At 39.0% G+C, this 14,225-nt stretch overlaps 1 protein-coding gene and 1 long non-coding RNA gene across 4 annotated transcripts in view; one reads left to right on the forward strand and one right to left on the reverse strand.

The window, feature by feature from the left end:
- The window catches only part of PIP4P2 (phosphatidylinositol-4,5-bisphosphate 4-phosphatase 2), a 65,673-nt gene that overhangs the window by 14,637 nt on the left and 36,811 nt on the right, over positions 1–14,225 (reverse strand). For all 3 annotated transcript variants that reach the window (XM_072999100.2, XM_072999101.2, XM_072999102.2), the window contains 3 exons: positions 7,175–7,281; positions 4,403–4,526; positions 1,236–1,288 (listed from right to left, as the gene is read on the reverse strand). In XM_072999100.2, coding sequence (XP_072855201.1) covers positions 1,236–1,288; positions 4,403–4,526; positions 7,175–7,281 — 284 coding nt within the window. The remainder of the gene's footprint in view (positions 1–1,235; positions 1,289–4,402; positions 4,527–7,174; positions 7,282–14,225) is intronic.
- LOC144589273 (uncharacterized) lies at positions 7,279–8,912 on the forward strand. Its single transcript, XR_013545312.1, has 2 exons — positions 7,279–7,450; positions 8,325–8,912. It is a non-coding gene; the product is annotated as an uncharacterized LOC144589273 (long non-coding RNA).

A 14,225-nucleotide genomic window follows, 5' to 3' on the forward strand; every position in this document is an offset into this window, starting at 1 on the left:
ACATGACTTTTCAAACGCATATGATGAAAGGATTGTGTCCCCTTTCAGAGGGATGCTGAAAAGGCAGCAGAAGCAGCTGACCATGGAGAGGTTCCTCACGAAGAGGCAAAGACAGGAACAGGAACCTGCTCCTTCCACCAGTGGTGCCCAGGTGCCTTCTTCCTCCCCCTCATCCTCCTAGAAGACTGCTGCTGTGATGTGGGGACAGTTCTGTGTGCCTCCAGGTCCCTGCATTGAACACTGGTCCGGGTGGTTTAGAGACTTCAGCCTCACTTGTTCAGTGTTAAAATGTTACTGTACTGTACTGTACAATGTTAAAATGTTAAAAGTTTCTGTAATGTAATGTTTACTGTACAATTTTAAATTGTTAAAAGTTTCTGTAATGTCCTTAAAAATTTCTGTAATGTTTCTTTATGTTTGTGCACTTTATGAAGACTTTATGTATCTTGATGCACTTTCTAAAGAGTTTTGTACAATCCATTGTTCCTGCCTCATGTTTGCTGTTTTTAAAATATTTTTCTATGTTATTTATAAAGTTAAAGTTTACAAACTTAAAGTTCCTGCCTCATGTTTGTTGATTTTTAAATGTTTTTCTATGTTATTTATAAGTTTACTGTTTAAAATGTTTGAAATCACCTGCACAGTATTTATGATGTTAAAATGCACTTAATAAACCCTTTGTTAACCAAATTTGACTTTGTTTTGACTCTTTTTTAATTTGTTGTTGTAATTTTCCCCCCCCATTGAGATGCATTGAATAGGTTTCAATGCATTTCAATTGGGGAACCGCATTTCGCTTGACAATGTTTCCTATGGCGATTTTTGCTTGACGACGGCAATTCGTTCCTATTGGAACGGATTATCCGGTTTTCAGTGCATTTCAATGGGAAACCGTGTTTCGCTTGACGATGTTTTCGCTTAACAGCGATTTTTGTGGAACAAATTAACATCGTCCTGCGAGGCACCACTGTGGTTACATTTCAGGAATGTTAGAAATTGGGATCTCTTTATTTTAATAACTCTCACTACAAAAAAAAACTCATCTGAAGATGACCATCCAATCCAAGCATTTGCAAAGAAGAATTATCAATAACTCTTGCCTCAGAAAAGTGGGAAATGAAAAAAGGACTGCTAACATTATTTATCAACTATTTGAGATACAAGGAGCATAGGTCTACCGCAAAACTGAGAGCTAACATTTAAACATTAGAAATTCTGAGATTAATAGAACTTACATTTTTTTGCAATGTGGACACTTTGCCAAAGTGTTGAACCTCAGTTCCATCCACTGCAGTAAAAAAAGAAGAGGGTTGAAAAATTCCAGCAAGGAAAAAATGTTTATTTTCAATTCATGTTATATGTCACTAGGGATCACAAAAAAATATTTTACTTCTCATGCTTTACATAGACAGTGTTCCTTATTTTCCTTCGTCACTGGGATGCCCTTTTCTAGGCAGTGTCCCCACACCCTTGGGATTTCAATGCAAAATAACTTCCCATGACTTTTTAGTTGCAAGGTTGTCTGACATATTATCAGTTCTGTTTAGAAATGGTGGTAACAGCAGTTTGGTGTCATTAATAAAGCTGTAACCTAAAAATAAGGAACATTTAACCACTGTTACTTCATCGTTGATACTCTTGAGCAGTTCTCTGTACCCCAGTTAGCATCTCTCTTAATGGGAACTCAAACAAATATTGTCATGTGATTTCATTTACAGTACATTCCTTATGAAATTAGAAAAAGAGGCACAAGGGAAATGAGGTGGGGCAGAATCATGCCATCCGAGAAGGAAACACAGCATAACTAATTAACAATATTACAAAAACTCATTTCATTTCTAGAAGAGTACTGATTTAAAGTAATTAGTACAATATGAAAATACTTTGGAACCAGTTCTACTGATGACCATTAGAATATTAAAATACTTGGGAACAAAGACCACCTTGTTTACAGATTTGATCTGTATCCAGACTTTTTTCTGGACATTGTATACAAAATTGCTCAAAACAAATTTAAGATGTAGGCACATTCAAAAAGCTATTTAAAACCTGGCTATTTAGACAGGCCTTCCCTGAACAAACAATGCCCTGATACAACAGTGCCTGGTGATATAACATCCACCATACTGCCATGTTCCATGTTTTTATATTTTTATGCTTTTAATTGTATTTATTGTATTTTATTTTTATCCACACTGCACTTTATGATTTTTGATTTGAGCCCCTAATGTATTGATGTCTTTATTTGTTATTTTGCTACTTTGTTGTTTTGTTTTACTTGTTGTAAACCGCCCAGAGTGGCCTTGGCTGCCAGGTATATAAATCAAATAAGTAGGATAGAAGCAAAAACTTAAAAAGTGCCAGTTAAAACACAGCTACACAGTCTAATCCTGTTGGGCAAGAAGGATGATGATGTCACCACCAGGGGAGATCTTCAGTAATTAAATATTTCTTCCTTCTGTCCTGTGGTTTGTCTGTCTTGTAAGTAATTCATTTCATTGTGTTGAAGCTGTGAGAACCACAGAACGGAAATAAGAAGTATAATTACTGAAATGCTGGGTCTAACTTGCATGGAGAGGTTTTTGCTTATTAAAGACTTCATCCTTTCATCCTGGCGCTCCCAAAGATTTTATATAAGGAAACAGATTACTTTTGAGTCAGACAACCTGCAGAAGAAGAAGTCTTCGATTACTAAAAATCTCCATTTGCTGATGATGTCAACAGGATTGGGGCTAATAACAGAGAAAAAAGCTAGCATCAAGAGTGCCTTTCCTCAGCAACCAAGCAATTACTAAAACCTGATAGAATAAAAAGACCCATACTGATGGACAGACAATAGGAAGAAGGCCAGTCTAATTTTTGGAAAAGAGTTCCATGGGCCAGGAACAGCCACCAAGAAGCCTTCTCTAGCATCCCCATTCAATGTGTCTTTGAAGGTAGTGGAAGTAAACATGACCTTTCTCAAAGGCATCAGCCCAGGCAGGTTCATATGGGAGAATATGGGCCTCCAGACAGCATGGATGTTTGACCAAACCTTACAGATCACAATCAGCACTTTGTATTGTGTCCAGAAATGGATTGCTAGCCAATGTTGAAAGAAGGAAATAATGTGCTCTCTGTAACTTGCCACAGTCACCAGCTTGATCACAATCCTTTTGGGCCAGCTGAAGGTTCTGAATGCTTTTTTATAGTAGCCCTGTGTAAAACCTGTTTCAATTATTTAAAGCAGTGGTTCTTAACCTTGGGTTAGGTGTTTTTGAACTGCAACTTCCAGGAACTCCAGCCAGCATGGCTGGTGTTGAAGGCTTCTGGGAGTTGCAGTCCAAAAACACCTGAATAACCCAAGGTTAAGAACCACTGATTTAAAGGACATTTAATTAAGTAAAGTGTTATCCTGGCTAGTTTGGACATTTCTAGGAACAGGCACAGGTCGTACTGGCTTTAACTGTGCAAATGTACTTTCCTGGGCACTGCAGAAATGTGGGCATCTGGGCTCAAGGCTGAATCCAAAACTACACTGAATTGCAGAGCAGAGCTTCAGGGAAAGTATAATCTTGTCCAGCATAGGCTGAATCTGTGTTCAGTGACCTGTCCAAGTTTCCATTCGTTTACTCTCATCTACTTCTTTACTAACATGTGACAGGGTTAGAAAAAATCTGAACTTACTCAGATTTATTTGGAAAAAAGAAATAGGATGAAATCCTGTTGCGAGAAGTTACTTGCATAAGGTTTATAACACCATCAGCTACGGTGATTTTTTTGGAAAGTAAATATTTTAAATCCCCACCTACCCACCAAATGTCCTGAGGCTCCCCTATGAACCCTTTTTTTGACTGCCAGCATGATGAATTTACTGGCAGCTGCAATTTTCAAAAGACTTTCTACACATACCATGGTCTCAAATGGCTTTTCTGTTTCCCTGTGTGAGCAGGGAAGAACTTTCTGTGAGAACAAGAGAAAACAACTGGAAAAACCTCAGTGGAAGATAAGCATACAGCATGATTAAGGATATCTTAACTATGAAAGGGACCTAATAAGCTGCCTTATACAAGTACAAGCTATTTGCCAATCTAGCCTATTATTGTATATTCTGATTGGCATTGAATTAAGGAGAGCTCTTTCACACCATCTGCTGCCTCAGCGTTTTAACTGAGGCTGCTACGGCCTGAACCTGGGACCTTCTCCCATACTAATAGTAAGTAAGTGATGGTCTCCCTCTGCCCATCACAGATGTACAAGATGAGTCACTTGCAATAAAAAACAGATTATTAGATGAGATTAAGGAATTCTGAAGCCAGTGCTTGACAGAACAGGGCTTGTCTCTTTACAAAGTATTGGGCATAGGATGGCCACAAAGAAAGCAGTTTAGTCCTTCTGAGTGCTGCCTGCTGAGTTTACTTACTAGGAATGTATTTCCACAGTGTCCACACACCACTCTAGTACCTTCTGGCTGAACAGGTATTGCAGGCTGTGCTGGCTGCTCCTCTGGAATCAGCATAACAGGACCAAGATTAATGATGCGTCTACTGTAGAAAGAAAAGTGAATATGCCATTCCAATCAGTGTAATGAAGGAAAAGGCCAAATTGTTGTGTACTACAGCTTCATTTAATTTGGGGCCCCTAAACTGGGCCAGATTCAACATTAAAATTCAAAACAGCATTGTCAGACACAGAAAAGACAAGCCAACACTAAAAAGTTAAAAATGTTTAAATACATATTTATTGATGTGGGCATATTCACATCTTCAGACTAAAATATTTCTGTTTATTTCAAAAACTTGCACTGACTTGCACTGAAAACAACGTAAGCCGTTCTTTAAATGTATTGCTTTGCCTATGGAGACACACTAGAGATGGGCATGAATTAAAAAAATGAGTGACCAAATTTGTTCAGTAAACACAAATTCATTGATTCATGTTCATACCAATCAATGCCCCCAACAAACACGAATCAATGAATTTTCAGTGATTTTTTATTCATTGATTCATTTAGCTATAAAATGCCCCCCTAAGCATGTAGAGACACCACAATTGCAGGGAAGCTTCCTTTGAGTATCCTTTACAACACCTCCAAGTTTAGTGATGACTACATTTCAGATGTTGGAGTTATACACTCACAAAGAGCCGCCCCCCCAGGAAAGCTCACCCCAGGCATCCAGAGACACCAAAATCTGCTAATTCTCATCTACAGTCCCACCAAGTTTGGTGAAGATTGGGTTTCCCCAGACCAGCTGTCACAGTGCACTTTCCTGGGGGAAACAACTTTGTGGGAGTATAGAGTTTTAAAGGCAAAAACGAATTGATAAATTGGTTTGTCTATTCATCAGAAAAAATGTAAATTTGTAATTCGTGATTCATCAAGCTTGATGAATCAAGAATCAAAATGAATCACCATTTTTCTGATTTGTGACCATCTCTAAGACTGGCACTTTGTCTGTTGATACTGCCTCAGAGCCACAGTCTCTTCTTAGCAGTCTTTAGCTACAAAAGCTGAAGTAGCAGCATGTATACTGTTGAAGCTCTTTGTCAGTCAAAAAAGACCATCAGTCTTCTTTGCTTACTGCTTTTCTTAGTGTCAGAATGCACCATTTCTAGAGCCAACTGACTGAAATGGCAGTTTACTCAGCAAGAGACCACCCTTATAAGGTATATTTAATTTAATCAAATTGATAAACTGATTTAAATCACAATTGAACTTTTAAAAAATATTTTTGGTTATTTACATTTTGAAAATTGATTTTTAAAATTTAAATCATGATTTAAATGAATTTGATACTCAGAAATCATTGATTTTTATCTACTCCTTTCATCAGGAGGGGAAAACCATACCCTGCACTGATAATTGTCTTCCCCATGACCAAGAAAGATCAGATGTTTGTCAGTTTTGAAGTGGGAACCCAACAGACATTCCTACTTTTTGTTGCTCCCGGGCTCTTTGTAAAATTGCAGTGTGCATAAATAAATTGGCTTACTTTGTTTCTTCTGGATATAATGCATCACACTTTTATTTCTTTCCTTCAGTTTCATTCATTTTATTTAAGTATATACTGTATTTGGTTTATTGGGGCTGCAATCCCAAGCACCCATCCTAAGAAATAAGTCCAACTAAACACATTGGAAATTACTTTCTGAGGAAACATGTAGGAATACATTATTAGGCTACAAAAAGCAATGACAGTGCCGTTTTGATGCATTTTATTTGTTATGTAGAATCAAAATAATCTATCATTCTGACTTGACTATATTTGGCATATCCAAAAGAAGTATCTGTTGATGTACAGAGAAAACTGGGTTATTTTTCATTGTTAGACTAAACGAGTACAGTTGTATATTGAGCAACTAATTTCCTTTGAAAGCACCAGTAGCTTACTACTTCTGTAAAATTTGCACATTATGCACACACATCCTCAAATTTAAAGTCTCCATCTTGCTCTGTATGACAACCATCCATCTTGCTTGCTTTGTTATAATCATCAGGCCTCATAATAAATTATTCCTCTGGAAAATCTGATATTGATAGAGGTTGGAATAAATATGTATATTTTAATGGTTGTTAAAAGTTTTATGTAGGCTGTCATACACAGGTTTATGTGAAAATCGTAAAAGATAAATAAGCAAACAAAGTATATATTCACTATTTTCCAAAGAAGTAGCCATGTTAGTTTCAGCATGTTCACAAAAATAAATGTGGGAGAGGGCAAAGGCAAAATATTATAGAACTTTAAAGACTAACAGGCTGAAATCAAGTGATAAGTCACAACTGGAGTAGGCCCATTGAATCATTGGGGCAGAGGGATCGAGACAAATATTGTTGCATTTTAAAGACAAGCAGTTTTATTCCAGTGAGTCCATACCGAAATAATTTAGCAGAAATCCAGTAGTAAGACACTACTAGAGTAGGCCCACTAAGTCAGTTCAACTCCTAAGTTCAACTGATTCAGTGGGCCTACTCTAGTTGTGTCTTACTACTGGATTTCTGCCAAACATTTATTTTGGTATGGGTTCACTGGAATAAAACTGCTCGTCTTTAGTGTGCAACAATATTTGCCTCCATCCCTCCCCCCCCTTTTTTTGGACAACACTTTACTTAAAGTTATTTAGTTATACCACTATGATTGTATCAATATTTTTCAAAAATTAACAACAAAAAACTTGTAACTTTTCCAGCTCTTACCAATTGGGCCTTGGACATCCTATTCTCCGTGATGTATCCTTACAGATAAGCAGACAATTACACGGACATCTAACATACTTTTTCCCTGAAGGAGGGTTTTTGATTGGCTACACAAAACAAGAAAAAGAAATTACATACAAAAGGTACTGAATGTACTGACCAAAATAAATAAATAAATAAAACACCAAAAAACACCCAACCCAAATACAGTGATTGAAACAACACAACATAAGTATACAGCTCTAGGAAGAGGACAACAGTGTTTTTCTTAGCACGGTTAGTATTTTTGAAATGTTGACATTTTAAACAATTTGGAATATGTACCATTTATGTTGTGGTACCTTGTATTTCATTACTGTTTCCCATTTTTTATCCAGTTGTCCATATGTACCCAGCTTTTGAGGATATGTGCAATATTTACATTTTATTTTGTTTAAGACGAGTGTACAGAAATGTCTGGGTGAAAAAACTATCTTGCGGGTCACAACTGCCATATCAAAGTGGTATACAAATGTTCATTTTAAAAAGAGGTAATCATGAAATATAACAGTCAATCAATACCACTGTAGATGAATGGAGGTGAAACAATTCCAATAACTAGTCAAAGGTTACCTGAAGTAAAAATGTTTAACTTTATAAATAAAATGTCAGTAGGGATTCATACACATTTTCCTGAGAAAAAAAGTTCTGAAGGTGAAGGGCAACCATTAAAAAGTCCATGTGATATGCAAGTGATTTGATGAGCCTCCAGCTCTCACGATCTAGAATACAGCAGAGCTGTATATTCATAAAGAAAACAATTAACAGAAATGAGATTAGGTTAATCATGGTGGACAAATAGGTGGGCATATACAGTAAACTTAGATCACTAAGATAACAGCCAAAGTTAAATCATTATTGCAAAAATGAAAATCCAATAATAGCTCCTGTTAGCTGGCTAGATAGCTCAGTGGAGCCACAGGTTGGGAGATTAGTTCCCAATTGTGTGTCCCTGGAGAAGAGCAGGCCTGTGCATCTTTGGGCAAGCTGTATAGTCACAGGGATAAACAACTTCTGAGTATTCTATGCCTACAAAACCCTTGAAATAGCTGCCTAAGACAGAATTGACTTGATGGCACATAACTGTTATTGTTAAAAATGCTGTTCACAGAGTGAAGCTTACTGTCTCACCAACTGGAGAAGAAAGAAGAACAGTGAAAGACAAAGCATTTCCCTATAATGGCACCACATCTGTGGAACTTCATGCAGATGACATTAGATCTCATAATTAAGTAATTCAATCAGATGGTACTGTATTTGTTTTTTGCTTTGGAATATATTTGTATTTGGTGTAGTCCTGTAGAATTTTATTGCCACTGTTCTACAGTCTTAAAAGAGCTGTTATTTTAAGAACATTTGCATACCTACTTTACATTTCCTGTATTTTGTCTTACTTGCTATTTCCAGTACTAAAAGAAAATGGGATATACAAATATCAAACAAATCAAATTCTGAGTAATTTCTCAACATCTTTATTTTACTATTTAATTTATATCCCACTCTTTCCTATTAAAGAGATCAGAGGGGCATACACCAAAATCCATTAAATAGTGTACAAGACAATAAAAAAAATTAATTTACTAATATGTCCAGATAGGGTCCAAAGCCCCAGTTTCTATGTCTGGCTTGTAGATTTCTGATGTTTTCAGTTATTTTCTAATGTACATATGTTAAGGCATCTCAAGTGTTTTAATGAAAAGGAAGGAAAAAATATCTTCAGTGAAATAATTGTTTAAATAATCAAAGCATACATGGCTTTACTTCTCACTTTAACCTTATAACAACTATTTGAGCTAGATTAAGCTAAGAGAGTGGCTAGGCCCAAGTTACTAGTTTAGTTTCATGGTTGAGATGTACCTGGCTCTTTCAAACCTCAGTCCCCCGATTGCACCTCACTGGCTACCTAGTACATGGAGATACAGATCACCTGCTGCAAGTATGTTCATAGATACTACAGTATAATACTACTAGACTGGTTTTTTCCCCACAAATTAATAACATGGGGTAGAAATTTTAAAGGATCAGAAAAACATAGAAAAATGTACGCAACATTTCAGAAACAACAAAAATAATAATAAAAAAGAAATGTAACCATACCAGTGTAATTCAACCAAACCATCATGTGTTAAAGCCGTGGTCTCAAATAAGTAAGGTAAAGGTAAAGGTTCCCTTTGACAATTTTTGTCCAGTTGTGTCCGAATATAGGGGGCGATGCTCATCCCCGTTTCCCAACCCATAGAGCCAGCGTTTGTCTGAAGACAATCTCACATGGTCACATGGCCAGTGCAACTTAGACACGAAACGCTGTTACCTTCCCACTGAGGTGGTTCCTATTTATCTACTCGCATTTGCATGCTTTCGAACCACTAGGTTGGCTGGAGCTGGGACAAGCGACGGATGCTCACTCCGTCACGTGGATTCGATCTTACAGCTGCAGATCTATAGACCTTACAGCAGTGGTTCTTAACCTTGGGTAACCCAGGTGTTCTTGGACTGCAAGCCCCAGAAGCCCCAACCATCATAGCTGGTGGTGAGGTCTTCTGGGAATTGCAGTCCAAGAGGACCTGGATTACCCAAGGTTAAGAACCACTGCCTTACAGCACAGAGGCTTCTGCGGTTTAACCCGCAGTGCCACCATGTCCCTCTCAAATAAGTAGTTATGTACTAATACAGAGCTGGTTTGTTCCATCAGAACCATGTTTAAACAGAAATGTTGTTGTTGTTGTTTGTCCCCTCCAATTAAGAAGGATGACATAGTTCTTATATTCTCATGCAAAAACGGAACCCATCATTACTTTTCTCCTGCAGATACAGTGGGGTCTCTACTTAAGAACGTCCCTACTTAAGAACAATTCTACTTAAGAACAGCTCCGTTTGCTAAATTTTGCTTCTACTTGAGAACAGAAATCCTAGATAAGAACAGGAAAAAAAACCTTTCCTGCTCTTTTTTTAACCTTAGGTCATCTTAGGTTAAAAAAAATTCTCCCCCTTCATGGATTGCTGCCTTGTCGTGGCGAAGGGGCTTGAGTAACTCAGAAAAGCTATGGGCTATGCCGTGCAGGGACACCCAAGATGGACAGGACATAGTGGAGAGTTCCGACTAAAGGCAATCCACCTGGAGTAGGAACTGGCAATGCCACTCCAGTAGCTTTGCCAAGAATGCCCCATGATCAGAAACAAAAGGCTAAAAGATATGACGCTGGAAGATGGGACCCTCAGGTCGGAAGGCGTCCAACATGCTACTGAGGACAAGTACAAGTAGCTCCAGAGCTAATGAAGTGGTTGGGCCAAAGCCGAAAGGACGTTCAGCTGTGGACGCGCCTGGAAGTGAAAGGAAAATCCAATGCTGCAAAGAAAAATACTGCATAGGAACCTGGAATGTAAGATCTATGAACCTTGGGAAGCTGGAGGTGGTCAAACAGGAGATGGCAAGAATAAACATCGACATCCTGGGCATCAGTGAATTAAAGTGGACAGGAATGGGTGAATTCAGCTCAGATGATTATCATATCTACTATTGTGGGCAAGAATCCCGTAGAAGGAATGGAGTGGCCCTCATAGTCAACAAAAGAGTGGGAAAAGCTGTAATGGGATACAATCTCAAAAATGATAGAATGATGTCAATACGAATCCAAGGCAGACCTTTCAACATCACAATAATCCAAGTTTATGCACCAACCACCACTGCTGAGGAGACTGAAATTGAACAGTTTTATGAAGATTTACAACACCTTCTAGAACTGACACCAAAGAAAGATGTTCTTCTCATTCTAGGGGACTGGAATGCTAAAGTAGGGAGCCAAGAGATAAAAGGAACAACAGGGAAGTTTGGCCTTGGAGTTCAGAATGAAGCAGGGCAAAGGCTAATAGAGTTTTGTCAAGAGAATAAGCTGGTCATCACAAACACTCTTTTCCAACAACACAAGAGGCGACTCTATACATGGAAATCACCAGATGGGCAATATCGAAATCAGACTGATTATATTCTTTGCAGCCAAAGATGGAGAAGCTCTATACAGTCAGCAAAAACAAGACCTGGAGCTGACTGCGGCTCTGATCATCAGCTTCTCATAGCAAAATTCAAGCTTAGACTGAAGAGAGTAGGAAAAACCACTGGGCCACTCAGGTATAATCTAAACCAAATCCCCTATGAGTACACAGTGGAAGTAAAGAACAGATTTAAGGAACTAGATTTGGTGGACAGAGTGCCTGAAGAACTTTGGATAGAGGCTCGTAACATTGTCCAGGAGGCAGCAACAAAAACCATCCCAAAGAAAAGGAAATGCAAGAAAGCAAAATGGCTGTCCAACGAGGCCTTAGAAATAGCAGAGAGGAGAAGGGAAGCAAAATGCAAGGGAGATAGGGAAAGTTACAGAAAGTTGAATGCAGACTTCCAAAGAATAGCAAGGAGAGACAAGAGGGCCTTCTAAAATGAACAATGGAAAGAAATAGAGGAAAATAACAGAAAAGGAAAAACCAGAGATCTGTTCAGGAAAATTGGAGATATTAGAGGAACATTTCGCGCAAAGATGGACATGATAAAGGACAAAAATGGGAGGGACCTAACAGAAGCAGAAGACATCAAGTAGAGGTGGCAAGAATACACAGAGGAATTATATCAGAAAGATGTGGATATCCCGGACAACCCAGACAATGCAGCTGCTGACCTTGAGCCAGACATCCTGGAGAGTGAAGTCAAGTGGGCCTTAGAAAGCATGGCTAACAACAAGGCCAGTGGAGGTGATGGCATTCCAGTTGAACTATTTAAAATCTTGAAAGATGATGCTGTTAAGGTGCTACATTCAATATGCCAGCAAGTTTGGAAAACCCAACAGTGGCCAGAGGATTGGAAAAGATCAGTCTACATCCCAATCCCAAAGAAAGGCAGTGCCAATGAATGCTCCAACTACCGCACAATTGCACTCATTTCACACGCTAGCAAGGTTATGCTCAAAATCCTCCAAGGTAGGCTTCAGCAGTATGTGGACTGAGAACTCCCAGAAGTACAAGCTGGATTCCGAAGAGGCAGAGGCACTCGAGACCAAATTGCTAACTTGCGCTGGATTATGGAGAAAGCCAGAGAGTTCCAGAAAAATATCTACTTCTGCTTCATCGACTATGCAAAAGCCTTTGACTGTGTGGACCACAACAAACTATGGCAAGTTCTTAAAGAAATGGGAGTGCCTGACCACCTTATCTATCTACTGAGAAACCTATATGTGGGACAGGAAGCAACAGTTAGAACTGGATATGGAACAACTGATTGATTCAAAATTGGGAAAGGAGTACGACAGGGCTGTATATTGTTCCCCAGCTTATTCAACTTATATGCAGAATACATCATGCGGAAGGCTGGACTGGAGGAATCCCAAGCCGGAATTAAGATTGCTGGAAGAAACATCAACAACCTCCGATATGCAGACGACACCACTCTGATGGCAGAAAGTGAGGAGGAATTAAAGAACCTTGTAATGAGTGTGAAAGAGGAGAGTACAAAAAACGGTCTGAAACTCAACATCAAAAAAACTAAGATCATGGCCACTGGTCCCATCACCTCCTGGGAAATAGAAGAGGAAGATATGGAGGCAGTGACAGATTTTATTTTCCTGGGCTCCATGATCACTGCAGATGGAGACAGCAGCCATGAAATTAAAAGGCACCTGCTTCTTGGGAGGAAAGCGATGACAAATCTTGACAGCATCTTAAAAAGCAGAGACATCACCTTGCCAACAAAAGTCCGAATAGTCAAAGCTATGGTTTTTCCTGTCGTGATGTATGGAAGTGAGAGCTGGACCATAAAGAAAGCAGACCGCCGAAGAACTGATGCCTTTGAATTGTGGTGCTGGAGGAGACTCTTGAGAATTCCCTGGACTGCAAGGAGAACAAACCTATCAATTCTAAAGGAAATCAACCCTGAGTGCTCACTGGAAGGACAGATCCTGAAGCTGAGGCTCCAGTACTTTGGCCATCTAATGAGAAGAAAAGACTCCCTGGAAAAGACCCTGATGTTGGGAAAGTGTCAAGGCAATAGGAGAAGGGGACGACAGAGGATGAGATGGCTGTACAGTGTCTGCAAAGCAACCAACATGAATTTGACACAACTCCGGGAGGCAGTAGAAGATAGGAGGGCCTGGCTGCTCTGGTCCATGGGGTCACGAAGAGTCGGACACGACTAAACGACTAAACGACGACGAGTGGTAGAGTACGTATTAACCAGCTTTGCATTAGTTCCTATGGGAACTAATGCTTCAATGTACGAACGCACCTCTACATAACAAAAAAACAGCCAGAACGGATTAATTGGTTTTCAGTCTATTGCTTCAAAATTAGCTTCCTCAGAAGTGCTTTTAACACTGTTCCCTGACCTAAGAAAAAAAGAAAAAATATCCCCCTCTAGTGGCAGAAGGCGGAATAGCAGCTTCCCATTAGTTTCTATGGACGGAAAAGCGCAGATACGGATTTAATGGTTTTCAATGCATTCCTATGGGAAATGCAGATTCTCCATAAGAACTTTTCCACTTGAGAACCACCTTCCAATACGGATTAAGTTCTTAAGTAGAGACCCCACTGTATAATGAAAATATTTCTTTTCTTTCATAAACACAGTTCAAATTTTCTTCTCTGTTTGGTTCACTCCACCATTGTACTTCCTCCTCTGTAGTCCTCCATCTGGAGGACCAAATGTTTCCCACCTTTACGTTAATATTGAATACCCTACAGCCTGATGACACAATGCACCTCTGTTCTCTATTAGGCACATCCTTAAAACTGGGCAGCTGCTGTCTACAACAGTCAAGTCTGCAGACTCATCTATTCAGAGCCCCTAATGATGAATTGGAACATTGAGGCCCCCATTTACCTTATTATTATATACCTTAAATTGAAGAGTAGCATTTTTCATGAAAGTGCCACAGCCCTGGAACGTATAAATAAATGAATATAGATGGTGGAGGAGAAAGTTATGTTGCCCTTCCTATGCAAATGATTGTTGCTCATTCTCCCTAAAGCTGCA

The sequence above is a fragment of the Pogona vitticeps genome, chromosome 4 (assembly GCF_051106095.1).
Source record: "Pogona vitticeps strain Pit_001003342236 chromosome 4, PviZW2.1, whole genome shotgun sequence".
Taxonomy (NCBI): Eukaryota; Metazoa; Chordata; class Lepidosauria; order Squamata; family Agamidae; genus Pogona; species Pogona vitticeps.